The sequence below is a fragment of the Anopheles coluzzii genome, chromosome 3, assembly GCF_943734685.1.
Source record: "Anopheles coluzzii chromosome 3, AcolN3, whole genome shotgun sequence".
NCBI lineage: Eukaryota > Metazoa > Arthropoda > Insecta > Diptera > Culicidae > Anopheles > Anopheles coluzzii.
In genome coordinates, this window is record NC_064671.1 from 59,608,168 (window position 1) to 59,627,370 (window position 19,203).

Below are 19,203 nucleotides of genomic sequence, written 5' to 3' on the forward strand. Positions count from 1 at the left end.
ACCTAGTGGCCAAAAAGTCGTATTTCCAGCGGTCATTGAATTGCATACCGTAGGGCGTTAAATAAATCGCCCTAGCCGCAAAATTGACCCTAGCCGCAAAATTGAAGATTTCGGACGTCGTGTGGACATCGTGTGGACGTCCACCCGACGTCCACACGACGTCCAGTTTAAGAGGTTACTCGACCAAGCGAACTTTTTTAGACGGGTTTTATGGCAAAACTTGTGGCGGATTTCCCAGGTTTGTTGTATCAAATAGCAGCCACAAAAATAAATTTTATGGATGGCTAGAAAAAAAAAATAATAATGCCCTCCCCCTTACTCCTTCCTGGTCGGTAATTGTTTATGTTTATGTTTATGTTTATTTGTCTATTGATGGACAATAATGCCCTCTTGAACCATTTTAGCAATGTTTTACAATGAGTTCTTTACAATGGATTACAATAACATAGAACATAAAAATGTGCACTATGGAACCAAATTTAACACAGAAACACGATCATTAAACTCAGTTGGCGAAATCCTCGGCTCAAAAGCGTCGCTGACTTCGTTGAAAGCACGGCACATGAGTAGGAACGGATCAGAGGAGCCAAATTGCGTTCTACGGTCGTCGAGGGCCAACATTGCCCGAGTCCGGAGCGGCCTGGCCGGAACGTACAGGTTGATGACAGCCAGTAGTGACGGAGAGTCAATACGACCGTCGAGAAGTCCCGTGATGATCTGCTGTCTTCTTTATCCGTTCTACCAGATCATACGCGATTTCAGTGACGTCCTTCCCCACCTCCTTCGTTTTCCCAGCAGTTATTGGCGAATGCTAGACCTTGTGTGAGCGCGCTTGACTTGGGGTTATTGTTTTTTTCCTTCCCGTTTTTTTTTTTGGCCGCTGATGCATTGCGCATTGGCTAGAGCGCCGTCGTTCGAATCTGGATTTGATCAACGAGCAAGTTGTCGTGTGGATGGAATCGATTTACCGTTCGAGCTATTTGCCGGATCGATTGAATGCATGCTTCGTAGTGGTTTTATATTGTGTGTTAGTGCAGTTAGTTGCGCTTGTGCAAAAAAAAAACAATTCAAACAAAAGATCATTCAATGCACTAGTCCGCTCATGTTAAGCCAACCAATGCTTAGTTAAAGTCAACGGAAGGTCAAATATTAAAATGAGGGATTTCGTTAAACACATATTGTCTTTCCATTATTTTTTTCTTTAATAATGTACAAACCCTCCAATCTTCTTCCACCCCTTCTTCCCACGCTCTCTCCACCCCACCGGATTGAAGGTTAGGATTTACCCACCATGGTGTACTCTTTTAATTCAAATTACCGGGGTCTACTGTTCGGAAGAGAAAAAGGAACGTCTCTCCCGCCTCTTGCTCGATGCTGTAAGCGAGGAGCGACCCGCCCCGGCTTGGCTGACGCACGCATCGCTCGCTTTGCCTGGCTTGCTCCTTCTCTCGCCTTTTTTGGAGACGCATTATCGTTGCGGATGGTGCTGCGCGGCCATGTCGCTGCCTGGAGGATGGCATAGAAAGTTGTGTTCTAGCCCGTCGCTGTCCTGGCGATTGACGCAGGATGCGTAAGGGACGTTTATGCTGCATGCATTGTCGATAGCCCCGCGGCTGGGGTCGGGGATTGGCTGTGGCGACCGGCCCCCCCCCCGGGAGCCTCAAATGCCGATGGTGCAGCCGGAGCCACGCGCCAAGCTGCTCTACGCGTCCTCGCATTCTATGGATGGCTTGGCTGGTTTCGGCTGCCCCTCGTTGTCGTGCTACCCGAACACAACACAACAACTTCCCCGTCCTAGGTTCAAGCCCCGTTGCGTGGCCATAGTGGCCCAGGACTGGCTATCCCGCTGTCCCAGAAAACCAATTAGTAACAGGTAAAGACAACTCGCACGAATTAACAACATGCTCGTCTTCGGATCAATCCTCGTGAGAACCGTCTCTCGTACCAAGGGCTAACTATCCGGCAGCCGCCGTAGACCGGCATGACCGCGAAGGGTGTTATGCAAAGAAGAAGAAAAACAGGAGATCCACGCCCAAGAGTGATTGAGGCAGGTAGCAAAGCAATGGCTGTTGTGTCAAATGAAATAAAGATAAAGAATCTTTCTACGATTCTTCGATCATAAGATTGATGTGAACCATACTTTCGATTTCATTTTTGACAGAAATTTCTTTCCAAAGTGTGGCTGGTAGGAAGAACATCGACCTACAAAAAATGTATGTTGCTCCCTTCCTGTATGTCCTTCCCGTTCCTATATGCCCCCTTCAGCTCGCTTCACTCTCGTTCCCCATTGTTTAGAACCCATCGTCGCTCAGGAACAATACGCACTGCTGCACGCAACCCACGCCTTCATCTTTTCATCTCACCTCTTCGACTATCACCCTTCCCGCTCCTCCTGTCGCTCTTGTTTGCCCCCCTTTTCCTTACTCCTTTCTCTCTTATTTCCTTTTTATTCGTGTTGCTGTTTAATAAGGCTAGCATAGTTTAGGATGTACATGTAAACTAAATGTAAAATGTAAACTGTATTTGCCGTGCTTAAGGCTAACAATAGTAAGGTGCAGGCAGGGGCGGTTTAACCAGTACGCAAACTAAGCGGCCGCGTTGGGCCAGAGGAGAGGAACCCATCCCCCACTCGGAAGTAAAAGTGCTTCGCAATCCTTCTCTGGTTTAGAATTCTTCACACAACTTCTCGCTCGACACATTCGAATGGTCAACTTTCGTGTGTCCGGTTAGGGCCTCCACTCGTGTTAATACGCCACTGGATGCGGGCCGACCTACCGGGTCGGAACCATCCGGATCATTTGGGAGGTGCGATTCCATTCCAAATTGCTGTTCCCACGAGTCGGAATGGTACCTGCCGAACTACCTGGCGCTCCGCTGACCACATATTAGCGCTCCTTGGAACCACATAATTGATTACAACCCGTGGCTAATAAGACCCCACAGCTCCCGTATAAGTTTTCTTCTTTTTCTTTGACGTAACGAACAATGCTGTGGACCGGGCTGAAACGGCTTCTTAACCTAACTAAAATCAAGCTATCGGATAGTCGGTTCATGCTCTCGGAGGAATGGTCCGGATGGGAATCGATCTCGTATGGCCTCGTAGGAACTGGTCTCGTTGTGATGATCGACTGCGTCAAATGAGTCGATACGCATGTTGAATAGAGCAGCAGAATGACGATTAAAAGCATTCCGCTGTTTGTTTTAAAGGGTATACAATATGCGGCATTTAATTGTTGCTCATCCGCGTAAAACGTTTACCACCATGTTTCTCAAATCTACATGGATCATAATTTGGCCATTTGGGTGGCCGAGCAATTAATAAAATAAAAATAAATAAATAAATAAATAATACTGTGTTTGTGGTTGTGCTAATCACCAAACGCTTTCCTTATAGCTTGGCACATAAACGTGCACGAATTGGTACAGCATTCGGTGTGCCAGAGCCATATGACTTAAGTCAGAACCATAAACTTCCCATCCAAAATTTGTGACCATAATTTGGGTGTGTGTCTTCGCTCCATACAAATCGTCAAAAAAAACATTTTCGCTTGGTCGGAAATCGCGGCGAAAACCGCCTTTTGCGGATAGGGCGGACGTCGTTTAGTGAATCTTTTTTGAGAAATCCATGCTATTTTTCGCTGGTCTAACATGAATCTTTTGTCACGCTTAGATAAATACTGTGGTTTTTCGTGTTTGAACACATTGTTGTCGATTGCTCCCAACGCCAAAGTTATCTATTTATTTATTTATTTATTTCATAGAAAATTATGTTCAAGTGGTGAAACATTGTGCATTTCCTACCACTGAAACCCGTGTGGTTTTGATTAATTTGTTTACATTACAATATTTTTAATCGACAAAGATTCGTGAAGTGTAAAAACTAAAAGATTGGATAATCTTTTTTTGACATTTGTCCACATTTTGAGCTAGTTTTACAATTGTTTTCTCTTCGTGTGGAACTCTAAGAGCCTTTCTACAGAATTTACTTCTTGCGGTAGCAAAGTTAGCCAACCACTGCGTTTGCTAAACTAATCTTATTTTCCTGATGAAGATCATTTTGATGGTAACGTTATTGCCTAGCAGATTTTTGCAATGATGATTTTTTAAAGTAATAGTAAAACAAAAAACGAAAAAAACTCTAAAAGCTTTCATGATAAATGAATCAAAAATATTATTTATCGTTTTTCAGTGTCTGCCTTAATATGTAATTAAGTCATTTGTTTTAAATTAGAAAGCTGGTTTCTAGCAAATTTGTACCAAACTTTAGTAACAACAAATTTATAGTAGATGAATAATTTGAAACGAGGATTGATAAACAAAAGTATAAAACTAATAGTGTGTTCTTTGCCTCCCTATTCAGTGGCGGACTTAACGGTGCGCGGACTGAGTGCGTGCGAACAGACGGCGTCCACGGGCCTGCCCACGCCCGAATGCAGAGCCGATGGAATACGATTCTATCTTCACCATTAACATGAGAGAGGCAGAGCTTATACCACGAACGTACCCAAAAGGTGTGCATGCTTCACTCATCAGGATCTAAAGGCAAGGACAAGGCAAAAGAGACACAGAAAAATTTCTCACATTTCCTTTTGATGCGTTGTCTATGCGTCTCGCTCGGTATCACAGCGGCATACGGCAGGTAAGCAGTACAAATGCTGCTACCTGATACGCACACATGTTTATCGAACACAACTATTCGGTTTGGCTCGGTAAACTTCACGAGGACGCCGGAACAAAAGGGCGCAGACTTTTTCATGATTTTGTATGACTTCGGCTGTTTTGGACCTCGCGTGTAGACGCAGACAGTGGCCGCGGGGGGCCCCGTAAATGTAGACGCCCCGTGTATGGTAATTCCAGCATATAGAACAGTGTGTACAGTAGTCTCAGTAAGAGCTTCTGTGCTAGATAGGGGCCCATGCGTGTAGGGACTCATAAACCATAGGGGCCCAGTACAGGGATACTGAGCACCCCCCCCCCCCCCCCCCCCGTCAGCAAACCATTAAAGTGTGTTTGATTCAAAACCTAATGCAACAATATGCACCCCCCCCCCCTCGACTCCAACCGGGGGCCTCCACTCCTTTAACGCTTAGGGCCCCCAACACCCTAAATCCGCCCCTGTCCCTATTGGGTTGTTAAATCTTGTACTGGCGAGGTGGTAGGTGTTGATGGATCGAAAGGAATCGATAGTTGCCGTTTTCTTGGATCTACAACGAGCATTTGAGACTATATCAAGACCGTTATTGCTGCAGACCTTAAGGCGTTTTGGTATCGTGGGGAAAGAACTCAATTGTTTCGAAAATTATTTAAAAGACAGAACTCAGAGAACAGTTTTTGGAAACTCTGTATCAGAGTCTATAGAAAATACCCTTGGAGTTCCCCAAGGAAGTGTTCTTGAACCAATTTTGTGTATAATGTATATCAATGACATGAAACAGGTTTTGAAGTCTTGTGAGATCAATCTTTTTGCCGATGATACTGTTTTGTTTATCTCGCACAAAGACATCAAGCAAGCAGAGTCTCTGATTAATTTCGATTTTAACGCTCTGGATGGTTGGATTAGGTACAAAAAGCTAGCATTAAACGTTAAGAAGACTAGTTAAATGGTAATGACTGCTGGTGTATTAGACAGTCCCCATTCCATCGTGATAAATACGGAACCAATCGAAAGAGCCCGTCAGGTTAAATATCTGGGGGTTATTTTAGACGACAGATTGAAGTTCAACACTCACATAGACTGGGTCATCGCTATAGTGGCATCAAAGTGTGGGGTGATTAGTAGGCTGGCAAAATACCTCGATTTTTTTGGGATAGTTAACCTCTACAGGTCACTGATTTCACCACATTTTGATTTTTGCTCGTCGATTCTATTTCTTGGCAATAAAGGACAAATTAACAGGCTTTTGCCAGGGGGCCTTTTGCCAGGGTATTTAGGGGAACGCATTGATCGAGGATCTGATGTTCATCGACACTGTACACGCAGAGCAAATGAGCCGAGGGTTTCCAACTTAAATTCACATGGTGCCAGAAACTCTTTGTTTTTCAAGGGGATTCAATTGTACAACAGATTACCCGGAGAAATCAAAAATGCGAGTAAATTGCCAGACTTCAAACGTAGGTGTGCGGCATATGTTAAATAAACTGTGTTATGTCATATTTGTGTAGAAGTCCTATGTCCTCACTATGTTATGTACAACTGCACTTGTCATCATGAGCTTGATGATGATGATAAGATTTTTCTTGATATATGAAAACAAATTAGAAAAAATATATAAGAAAGAGACAACATAAGTTTGAGACACGCGCGCGTACAAGTGGACAATCGGATTTAGTTTAGGAGAGTTTGCTCTCTGCATGTCTGGGAGGTCACAGCGAGATTCACTCATTGATGATTGTAAGTGGCCAATTCCAGATTCATTATGTTCTCCTGCTTCGGAAGGTAGTGCCCTGGTGTCATGGTTGATACCAGCGGAACTGGCCATATGCATGTTGCAGTGTGTCCTGATAATTTCCAATACATTAGGTTCTACTGCTTCGGAAGGTAGTGCCCTGGAGCCGGTGTTGGCACCAGTGGAACTGGCCATATGCATGTCGCAGTTATGTCCTGAGGTGGTCGATGAAGTTGACCCGGTTTTTCTTGATGAAACTACGTCGGTCGTCTTGGGTGTGTGTATGACTTAGTGGATTCTTTCGAATGACGTCCGATGCCACCACTTGCTCGTAAATTTTTATTTTATTCAAAAACTACCTTAGAGTAATATTATCGTAAAGATACTTCCGTCCTTCTCAAACCTGTGTTGGGGTAAGAGGTGGGACTTATCATCATCATCATCATCATCATCATCATCATCATCATCATCATCATGTTTTTCATTTTTGGGGCCCTTTCCGTTGTAAGTTGTAAGCTGAAATTTCAGCCTGTCAGCTGTTTGCATTGTATAGCAGTTTTCTTGCAGCTATCTAAGTGGGTATAATATACAGGTGGGCTTATCCCAAGGTGTATGAATTTAGGAGGCTGATTTTTATCGTGTCTGCTACTGAATGAAGATTTTAAGAGTGTTTTGAGTATTCGTCAAGCCACAAGAAAGCTTGTTTGAACAAAAGTTCTCACCCATCCTGTCAAAAAGTGATATTCAAATTTGGTTTGGAGTGTTTACATGATTTCAGCCTAAAACTGTCAAACTCCATACAAAAAACTGACTAGAATCGTGAAGGGCCCCTTTGTTTGTTATACGCCTCGCACACATAATTCTCGAAGGAAATAAATTTATAAAAAGTGGTAGGGAATAGGAGAATCGAATCATTTTGTGGGTCCTAGAGGAATATTGAAGAGTAGACAGAAACTTCCGAGCCGGTCTCGTAGTACAGTCGTCAACTCGTACGAATGAACAACATGCCCGTCATGGGTACAATCCCCAAATAGACCGCGCCGCCATACGTAGGACTGACTATCCTGCTATGGGGGGGAATCAATTTGTCACTGAAAGCCAAGCCCACAAGTGGGCACAGGCAGGCCTTGACCGACATCGGTTGTTGAGCCAAAGAAGAAGAAGACAGAAACTTCCATGACTTTACCTCATATTGCAGGAAGATCCGAACAGTATCCTCAACAACTTCGATACCTGCGGTGAATATTATTTATACAGTCTGCAATAATTGAATCAGCTTCTCGAGAAAGCGGTTGCGCTGGATGATGCTCTATTTAGCTTATTCCTATCTATTAAATTCCAACTAGTGGTGATTTCAGATCCGGTAATATTAGCATTACTGGAGGATTACAACATTTAACAATAGTGAATCTATCTATAACAAACTTCTCTTCTCAGATCTTTTCGATCTGATGATGCAGCACAGCTGGAAGTATCCTTCACCCTATTTTGAAGAGCTTTAGAGCCAAATGATACTCGACTTCAATACGTTACTGTGTTTAAGTAACCGTGCTTATCGTGTTAAATATAAGGACAAATTATCCTCTTTTTTTGTACCAAATGGTGTGTCTCTGAGCAGCGTTCTCAGTCCTTTATTGTTCGCTCTGTTGATAAATGATGTATATTCAGTTCTTTCCTCTGATTGTTTCTTCTGTTACGCAGATGATTTAAAGATCTTTTACCCTATATCAGGTCGTGATGATTGTGATTTCCTTCAAATTATCCTTAGTAATTTATCATCATGGTGCACGAGAAATTCTTTGTCCCTCTGTCCTGATAAGTGTAACATTTTATCGTTCATTGGATCCCGTACTCCCATGTTACACCGTTATATTATAGATGGTGTAATGGTGACCAGGGTCATTATTATTAAGTATCTTGATGTATCCGTTGTTAGGCGGAAGTTTGCATCGGGGTGCCAGCCTTTTTCAAGGCTTTTGCTCGGGAGTACTGCTCTCCTTTCTAAAATACAGTCCACGAGACGGAGTAGGCCGTAGAAACCTACATTTTGGTCCTTCGAACCGGATAACGCAACCAGGTGCGTTCATCACCAGGAGACAACCAACCAGGGTTGGTCTCATCATCGGCAATTGGACAGATTGCATCTTCGGCGGACAACCGGACGGGTTGGTGCCATCTTCTGCAATCGGACGGATTGCATCTTCGGCGGACAACCGGACGGGTTGGTGCCATCTTCGGCAATCGGACGGATTGCATCTTCGGCGGACAACCCGACGGGTTGGTCCTATCCTCGACGGACACCCAGGCGGGTTGGTCCCATCCTCGGCAATCGGACGGATTGCATCTTCGGCAACAAGGGTTGTTACTTCGGCGGACAACCGGGCGGGTTGATCCCATCTTCTACGGACAACCGGGCGGGTTGGTCCCATCCTCGACGGACAACCGGGCGGGTTGGTCCCATCCTCGACGGACACCCAGGCGGGTTTGTCCCATCCTCGACGGACACCCAGGCGGGTTGGTCCCACTTCAAGTGCAACAAAGATAACAGCGATCATCGTCAGCACACGTGGAAATTAGATTTGCCCAATGTCTATCTCACGTGCAACTCCTGTAGAAGAAGAAGACCATCGATGATTAGGAACAACAGCAAGGCGACGAAATGGCACAAGCCAATCTTCAAGAAGGACGTGAAGCGTCGCAGCCAAACTCTTCAAAGTACATCCAAAGTCTACGCGCCAAACACAAAAGCTTATGTCGCAAGCTGGCAAACATGAACACCGAACAGAAAGACGAGAGCATATCTCAAGTCCAACGAGGTATGCTGGAAGAGCTGAAAGCGGTGCAGAGCCACGTCATGGATTTAATCCTTGAAGAATTGCCGGATGACGTAGACGAAGACCTGGCAAAAGACAAAGCATTCCACTCACTATATGCTTCTAAGGCAGCGAAGCTGATTGTAATCGACAAAAAGCCATCGTCAACTACAACACCTCCTGAAGTTGCATCATCATCGGTCTCCATCCAGCATCATCTCAACATCCCAATGCCGACTTTTGATGGTCTATACGAACACTGGTCAACGTTCAAGGCCATGTTCTTAGACATCATGAAGCGGACTAATGACTCGGATGCAGTAAAACTTCATCATCTCAACAAAGCGCTGCAAGGGAAAGCAGCTGGCATCCTGAACACGTCCATTCTGAATGGCAACAACTTCCAGGCGGCATGGGACGTCTTGGAGAGGCGTTTTGAGAATCCTCGGCTGATTGTCGACAAGCACATCGCAGGATTGCTTCAGCTGAAACATGCACCCCAAGAATCTGCAAAGGACCTGCGGAAGCTAGCGGAAACGTGCAAGAGTCATGTGGATGGCTTAGTATTTATGAAGCAGACTATCGACAGTACCAGCAACCTCATCATCACGCATCTGCTCAGCTCATGTATGGACGCTGACACAAGGAAGGCATGGGAGAGTTCGTTGGAACATGGAGAGTTTCCGGATCTCTTCAAAACTCTCGATTTCATCAATCGGCAATGTGAGGTGCTAGAAAGCTGCACGCCAGAGACGTCACGGAAATCAACAAGCACCAAAGCCTTCACCTCCACCACAGCAGCCAATCCATCGTGTGTACTGTGCCAGCAGCATCATACTCTTCAGAACTGTCCAACCTTCATCGCGATGTCCGTAGTGCAGAGGAAGAGCAAAGTACAGTCATTGAAACGTTGTTTCAATTGCCTCAGCGCTGGACACCCGGTTTCGCAGTGCCAATCGAAATGGACGTGCCGTATCTGCAGGAAACGTCATCATCATCTACTTCATGGGGATCAGCTTCCAGCAGCACCATCTCTTCAGCCTCCAGACGCCGCTACAACATCTCATCAGCTTCCAGTCGATGCAGCTCAACCAACATTCATCGGGGCATCGATGACTTCATTGACGACAGCAGTGCCATCCACAGTGCTATTGTCAACAGTAGTGCTCAACATCACCGATCATGCCGGAGTTAGCCATCCAGCAAGAGCCGTCTTGGATAGCGGAGCTCAATCCAACTTCATCACCGGCAGGATGGCACAGTTCCTGGAATTGCCACGGAAGCTGATCAATCTTCCGCTATCAGGCATTGGTGGCAGTACAAGATCGAATGTGCGACATTCCATCGAAACCACCATCCATTCTCGATGCTCGAGCTATGCTGCTTCATTGGAGTTGCTTGTGTTACCGAAGCTGTCAGCAGACTTACCAACTCAACAGATCGACATTAGCCACTGGAAGATACCGGAAACCTGCATCTTGGCTGATCCATCCTTCAATCGGCCAGGAACCATTGACATCATCTTGGGAGCAACACACTTCTACGAGATCCTGAGGATCGGACGACTCTCCCTGGGTGACAGCATGCCAACCCTTCAGGAAACTGAATTTAGTTGGGTAGTCAGTGGTACCATCACCGAACCCATGTCACCGGTAATGTGTGCGGTGGCAACACACACGAACGAGTTGGGCAACCTAATGGAGCAGTGTTTCACCACCGAAGGCCTGAGCAACACACCGAGCTGGAGCAGCGAGGAACGAGCCTGTGAGGACCATGACACGGCAACCACCACACGAGAAGAGGATGGCAGGTACATGGTCCAACTTCCACGCAAGCCAGAGATGATTGGCAAGCCTGGCAATTCAACGACTATCGCACTTCGACGGTTCCTAGCACTAGAACGTCGACTTCAACGGGAACCCGAAACCCAACGTGCCTATGTGGACTTCATGGATGAGTACCTTCGTTTCAGTCATACGAGCAAGGTGGCAGCTTCTTCAAAGAACGATGAATCGTTTTATCTACCACATCATCCGGCCTTCAAGACCGACAGCACCACGACGAAGTGTCGAGTGGTGTTTGACGCATCGAGTAAATCCTCAACGGGTGTGTCGTTGAACGACACACTAATGGTCGGGCCGACCATTCAACAAGATGCTACTTCTATTTTGCTGTGGTTCTGGACTCAACCAATCGCGCTTACCGCTGACGTCACAAAAATGTACCGGCAGGTTTGGATTCATCCAAAGGACCGGTCACTGCAACGCATCATTTGGCGGAGTTCACCCAACGATCCCATTCAGGAGTACGAGCTCAACACGGTAACATATGGGACAGCATCCGCTCCATTCCTGGCAGTCCGCTCGTTGCAACAAATCGTAGCGGACCATGGAGGAGAGTTTCCAGCCGCCGCAGAACGTTCCTGTGACTTCTATGTAGATGACTTCGTTTCCGGCGGGCAATCATCTAAAGCGGCGCAGTTGCTGCAGCTGCAAACTGAGCAACTTTACGCAAGTGCAGGATTCGAGCTGCGGAAGTGGGCGTCCAGCGACCCATCAGTACTCCAGAACGTGAACCAGGAGAAGTTAGCATCCAGCCCTTATGCTACCAGTGGATCGAAGGGACTTCTCGCCACCCTCGGGTTGATTTGGGACCCAGCATCTGACACGTTGCAGTTCAAAATCAACACCCCATACGTGATTGGGGCAATCACCAAGAGAAAGGTGCTATCGTGCATCGCCAGGATCTATGATCCTTTGGGCATCGTCGATCCCGTAAAAGCCATGGCCAAGCAGTTCCTCCAACGCATCTGGACCCTGCAAACGGAACAGCAACAGCCCTGGGGATGGGATGACGAGTTGCCACATCATCTACAAGGAGAATGGATCAACTTCCACAACCAGTTGATACATTTACAAAATCTACACATTCCTCGTGTAGCCATCAGGCCAGATTCGACATCAAGCCAGTTCCATTTTTTCTGCAATGCATCGGAAAAAGGATATGGCGCATGCTGCTACATCAGAAGCCGAGATGACAACGGGAACATCATGATGCAACTGTACGCGTCGAAAACTAAAGTGCCACCGATAAATAGCAAACACTCCATTGCTCGACTGGAATTGTGCGCTGCACAATTGAGCAGCTTGCTATATGATCGGGTCAGATTAGCGGTCAAGCTCTCGTCTCCTGCAACCTTCTGGACGGATTCAATGACCATAGTTCATTGGTTACGAGCATCGCCAAATTGCTGGAAACCATTCGTCGCCAATCGCGTCTCGCAAGTGCAACACCTGACCCAAGGAAATGTTTGGCGGCACATCCCCGGAGTCGACAATCCAGCGGACTTAGCATCGCGTGGTTGCTTGAGTAAGGATCTTCTAGACAACCCACTATGGTGGCAGGGTCCTTCCTGGATTCATCTACCCGAGGACCAGTGGCCAGAATCACCAGTACCATCATCATGTGAAGCAGCAGTAGCAGAGCAGCGAGTCACCACAGTAGCTTGTCCAGCTACAGAAAAACCACCACATCGCATCTTTACGCTATACTCGTCATTCTCCAAGCTTCGAACGACTGTGGCATATTGGGTGCAATACTTCAACAAGCGCTTCAAGCGTCGACAGTACGTGGGTATTGGACTTACAACCCAAGATCTACGGGAGGCTGAGGAAGTATTGCGTCGGCTGGCACAACAGGACCTACTTGAGCAGGAAATAAAGGCTCTTCAACATAACAAGCCGATACCTTCATCATCGAAGCTGAAATGGCTGCATCCGCAGCTAGGAGCAAACGGCATCATTCGCGTTGGAGGACGTCTGTCCAATGCACCTCTACTAGAAGACATCAAGCATCCAATCTTGGTTCCCAACAACCATCCATTGGCTGAGTTACTAATGGACCACTTTCACAAAACTCGACTCCATGCGGGGCCACAACTGATGCTGAGCAGCAGTCGCCAACGATACTGGATCGTAGGTGGCAGGAACATAGCCCGACGTGTGTATCATCATTGCATCACCTGTTTCCGAGCGAAACCTTCAGCTTCAGAGACGCTAATGGCAGATCTACCATCCAGCAGAGTGACACCTGGTCGACCCTTTTCAATCACTGGGATTGATTATTGTGGTCCAGTATTCATCAAGGGACCACATCGAAGAGCCGTTGCTACAAAGGCTTATGTAGCAATATTCGTTTGCTTCACAACACGAGCTATTCACATCGAGCTCGTGTCCGATCTCACCATGGAGGCGTTTTTATCAGCATTACGCCGCTTCGTCGCTCGTCGCGGACTGCCCGAGGAGTTGCATTCCGACAATGCAACGAACTTCAAAGCAGCCAACAATCAGCTAAATGAGCTGTACAGACTGCTGCGAACACCTGAACACCAACAAGGCATGCAGAGTTGGACGTTGGAAAGGCAGATCAACTGGAAATTCATCCCACCACGCGCGCCTCATTTTGGTGGGATTTGGGAGGCTGCTGTGCGCTCGATGAAGCACCACTTGGTTCGAGTCCTGGGAAACACCACTCTATCTTTTGAAGATATGACAACGCTATTGGCTGAGATCGAATGTTGCCTGAATTCCCGTCCTCTCACTCCGATGACGGAGGACCCATCAGACGCAACAGCCCTTACCCCAGGCCATTTTTTGGTTGGGTCACATCTGCAGCAGGTTCCAGACGCCGAGACGACGATCATTCCTGAAAACAGACTCACTCACTGGCGCCTAATACAACAGCTAAAACGCCACTTTTGGAGAAGGTGGCACTAGGAATATCTTCAACAGCTTCAGCCGCGTTCGAAATGGGTAAGCGAAGGACAAGTGATTGAACCAGCTAAATGAGCCAACTTGTCAGTGTTAAAACTTAGTTCTTTCTCCAGTTTTTGTGAGCATTGCTCTTCTAGAGAAATTCGATTCTCTTTAAGAGTGGCAAGACCCCTTTGGCAATATCCGTTGTTAGGCGGAAGTTTGCATCGGGGTTCCAGCCTTTTTCAAGGCTTTTGCTCGAGAGTACTGCTCCCCTTTCTAAAATACAGTCCACGAGACGGAGTAGGCCGTAGAAACCTACAGCTGGATAGTGGTTAATCCTTGCCCGTTCATTTGAACCGTACTATTTGCAATGCTAGAAGAACCCTCGGCACTTTAAAAAGTGTTGCTGTTTGTCAGACCCAGTTTGTCTTGAATCCCTGCACTATGCAATCGTGAGGACAACGTTCGAATATTGCTGGAAATTAGAGGGAGGTAGGGAAGTGTCGTACGAGAATAAATGTAGGCTTCTGGGTCTTGAAACTCTGGAAGCCCGTCGTTCCATAGCTCAGGCATCCTTCGTTGCCTCACTTATGCTCGGCATCACCGATGTTTCGCATTTGCTCTCCTCTGTCTCTCTTTATTTACACTCCTTATTTACACACTTATCGTCTATGTGCGTACCGACAATAAACCGTATTCTGGGTCTGCCATGGTTTCCTGGTTGTTTCCAGATTTTTTTTTTGATAAATCTCCTGTTTTATGGTTAGCTTCCTACGTTTGGATTCTTTAAACGATTTAATAAAAGTTTTCCGCATATGTTTTATCCGTTTCCACAATCAGTATACATAATGTAAATATTTATCAAAAAAATAATAAAAAAAATTTTAAGCAACTTTCAAATACCTTGTTAAAAAGTTCAAATAAATTTATTGAATCCAAATTATTTCTTGAATCTAACAATAAACCGTGAGTCTCTGATAGGTAAATCGGAAAGTTAACAGGAAACTTATAGCTTGTAGCTAAGTGGATATATAGCGTATAGAGGCACTGTATAGTGCAGATAAAGGAATGTCAATTCGGAAGTGTAGTTATGAGTTGATTGTTTTGAATAATTGGCAAATGATGGTGAAATTTACCCATCAACTTAAAAAGGTTGAACATTATTCCATCCCAAACAGCCCTACCTCCCACAAACTCCATACAAGCAGTCGGATTCAAATCAATCCAAATCCGACTGCTTAGGAGCGCATCCTTTATCCTCCAAGGTCCTTATTAGTTTTGTGCTGGCCACTTCTGTCTGTTAAATATAACCCTTATAAAATGTGTTGCTAAGATATTTGGCATCTCTTACAAATTTGCTAAGACCAGCACTGTTGGATATTAGCGATGTTCAAGCTCCTAACTATATTTTTATCTTAAAACCATTATATTGGTTCATGATTCAAAATTACCAACATTTCATCGAAAATGTGCATAATTTCCCTAATGTCCATAATTAAACTTAACATAGGAACACCAATTATTTCAGTATATCATGGATGCTTTGTTCACAACGCTCTTTTCAGTGGTTGTGCGTACAGTACAAGTTAATAAGTCGGGGTTTTCGTTGTTATTTTCGCAATCTAAAGTGTAAGTATGTGTTTATGGCATCAGTTATGAGTAAAATGTATCAGTTGTGCGATTAATTGAGCGTGACTTTTAACACAACCAGTGTTAGAAAACGGAGATTTGATACTATTAATTTAACGTATTTAATGGTGTTCATATAGTTATTTAACTGTGAACTTAACAGTTTCACAAAATTTTCTACAATCTCTTTAATCATTGGGTAAAAATTAAGAAAAGTTCTTGTGGTAAACACATTTTAGAACATATTGATATTTTACCCACTACTTATTTTAACATGAGTATCATCGGTATCATGATCCGGATCATAGCCACAATTGGAACACTTACCATACATAAAATGTGGTTTGAATGTTGTGACAGAAACAAAATTAATCAATTTCACATTGCCAGCCTGTATTATGCATGTATGTTTTACAGGATTTTCCAAGTCAGTTACGAATGTAAACATTGTTCTTCACCGCATTCAAGATATTTTTGAACACCTATCAAATGGTTTATTTGTTTCAAAACATGATTTTCAACACATAACAAAGAACTGTCAAACTCAATCCAGCTTGAGGTGTTCAAAATCATGCAGTAGAAGTTAAAAAAATGTGATGGAAATGAAATGTCGGATCGATTTAGAACAACATTTTGCATGCGTTGAATAACAATGTTTAAATTCGAAAGTGACTTGGAAAACCTTGTATCAAGTAAAATAAAGTTTATTCAATAGCACAGTACAATATCATAAACAAACTGCTTTATAGAAAATATATAATAGAACCTTTCACCAACCTTGGTTTATATTGTGCAGGATTTCTCACTGCAGGACATTCTTTATTACAGAAGACATGTTTTTTTTATGACATGAAGCCACACGAAAATTTAAGATCAATTACGATAAATAGAAAAACGAGATTATTATCGAAAGAGGATCTTTTGCCACGGACATAATGTGAGCGACAAGTTAAAATCTTTAGACTCTACTCAGGCGATGTCTTTATTGATGAATCACGTAACGACAGCCTTGCAATACATAACATACTTATCTCGGTTAAGATAAAAAGATTTTACAACGAAACTGTGGTGATAGCTGGCATATAAGATGAGCTAAATATGGTAGTGAAAAATCGATGATTTTATTTAAAAAATCCACACAGCACAACATAAGTGGCAGTCTAATATGAAAACAACGAAATGAGTAATAAAATAAAGTATCATGAAACATGTGTTACACATGTTTTTGATTTTTTTTCTAATTTATATTTTCAAAAAAACCTGGTATACATTTATCAAACATGATAATTGAGCGTTCGTGAAATATTTTATTTTTATTTTTACTTATTTCATTCGAAAAGTCATAGTTTTCTATGAACTGTGAAAATGCATTGGTTATTTCGTTCACTTCAAAACATGATTTCCAACTCTCTATGGGGTCCGTTCCTGGAACTGTGCACTCCCGGGTGTATAACAGCAAACACCCTTCCAGCTTGGACACGGACTCTTTAAGGAATACAGTTTCCCACGCTGCTTCCCGCATGTCTGTGGTTGATACTTACCGCAAGCTCCAGCTTCAAACAAGATCGCGACGAATGATCAACGATTCAATAGATGTACTCTAGCGACATGACCACTGGCATGAGCTGGTTTTTGTATGCTGCAGAACTCGATCTACGGGACCGTTTGCTGGGAAAAAGGGAAGGCTGCTGTAAACCTCAACCGCAGCAATGAAGGCGGTGGTGGTGGTGGTGGAGGTATCGATACTGTGCGTGATAATGAATGAGGTCACATTGAAAATGCATTTCGCTACTGCAAGCAACGAAAGGAAACGAAAGGAAGGGTTGGATGAATTTTCTCTTGAACACGTTGCAGCAAGAGCTAGCAAAGCTTTTGCCTGAAACTGCATCAAGAGTGAGAAAAAGCGCGTTTTCTCTAAAATATCACGAACATCGATCCATCGTTAGCTCTTCCTCATCGTACGTTGAACGAGAGGGTGCAATGATGCGTGAATTGCATTGCATCACATCTCGATCAACAGTTCTCGAGACAATACCGGCTCAGTTGGGGTACAAAGATGGAGTGTGTTGCGGTCTGGTGAACGGAACAAGAGCTTTTCAGCAGAAATACCGAAGACATCACAAAGTGGGAAGCGGGAAGAAAAGTTTTCGCATATGCCGGCAAGAAAAATAAGTGCATAAAATTACATCAAAGCGATATGGGGTGCGGTCTAAGAGCTAGTTACGATTGGAAGAGTTATTATTACCTCAAAGGCAGTCAAATTTCATATAATTGATAAGTATGTTACTTTTTCAAATAACAATGAACGATAAAATAACCAAAATAACGATTTGGACGTATAGAATGGATGCAACTAAAACTCTGTGTTTTTTCAGACATGTAGATTGAAAAATTTCTCTTAAATTTAAAATAGAAACATGAACAAAACAGGCAAATTGATGACAATTTTTTAACAGTGAACATTTTTAACTAAATTCTCTAGATTATTTAAATTCACTAGTCTATCACATTCTTTATGTTAAATTTTGTGTATTTCAAGCAATAAATATGTTTCTATAAAACCAATGAAGGTGAGGTTTCTTTAACAGACGCACAAAATAGGATGCTTTATTGGTTCATACCCTGAAAACCACTTTTTATATCAAAAAGGTATTCAATGGGTCAATCTTTATATTGTTAAACGTTATGCTGCTCAAGGCTGCTCAAAAATCAAAGCTTGGGCACGTTGCCACGATGTCTAACCAGGTACACTCGTTTCCCATGTTTGCTGTGAACGATTTACTAAGAAAAACGACAGCCCCGAGGGCATCACATTCCCATTTTCCCCACGGGGCACAACTGGCGAAATAACAGCACCAGCTCCGAACCCATAGAGTCCTCGATTCTGCAAACCCCAGTGGCTGCAAATAAGTGAGCTCAATTCGTGGTAGAATAAAGACTGGTGAAAGCCATCAGCAGCTCGATTTCCCGCAGCAAACTGTAGGAATCCTCCCGGGCAAACGTGAGTTGCATTTCACCAAGCATTTTAATGTTGTGCGCCTTCTCAGCCCGCTCCCGCGGTAGCCCATCCCCCCGTGTGACAAGTGCATTCGGGCACTGATAACAGTAAGCAATCAAACACACAAACAAAAACGCCGTTGACAGCGAATGCGGTACGGAATAATGGGTGAGGAAAAATAAATGAAATAACGTTTGTCTCACATCAGGTACGACATCTATCGATCTTTGTGTGGAGGCAGTTTCCTAAGGTCCGGCGGGCAAGTGTACCTACTTCGCGGCAGGGAAAGCAGCATCGGACATCGGCAGACGAACGATGGAAGACAAGCTGGCGACACATTTCGTGATGCTTCCTTCTATGGTGAAAAATGCACGCGCTCAAACATAAGGGAAGAACAGAAATGGGGACTAGAAGGAGGCTGTTTTGCGGAGTGGTAAGGGACTTATCGCGAGAAGGTGACGTGCATTAAATAATTTAATAGCTTCCAGGCAAACGCGACGCGACCGCGGAATCGTTTTTCCACCGTGCGGAAAATAATCGCTCCAAAGCCCCCAAATGCAACGCTGGCCCCAAATGCACCACTGCCACAGGAATCGGCAGGCTGTTTTGGAAAGTGTCTCGTA

At 44.4% G+C, this 19,203-nt stretch overlaps 1 protein-coding gene across 1 annotated transcript; it reads left to right on the forward strand.

The window, feature by feature from the left end:
• The first annotated feature begins 9,045 nt into the window (after positions 1-9,045).
• Positions 9,046-17,347, forward strand: LOC125907331 (uncharacterized). The gene is made up of 2 exons (XM_049608951.1): positions 9,046-13,173; positions 17,228-17,347. The coding sequence occupies exons 1-2, from the start codon at positions 9,046-9,048 to the stop codon at positions 17,345-17,347; spliced, it is 4,248 nt and encodes a 1,415-aa protein (XP_049464908.1).
• The last annotated feature ends 1,856 nt before the right edge of the window (positions 17,348-19,203 follow it).

Excerpts from the sequence above, each read along its gene's own strand:
- LOC125907331 (XM_049608951.1), top strand. The coding sequence starts at position 9,046 with ATGGCACAAGCCAATCTTCAAGAAGGACGTGAAGCGTCGCAGCCAAAC. Across the intron at positions 13,174-17,227 it reads GTCGCCAACGATACTGGATC|AACTCGATCTACGGGACCGT; the intron begins GTAGGTGGCAGG and ends TGTATGCTGCAG.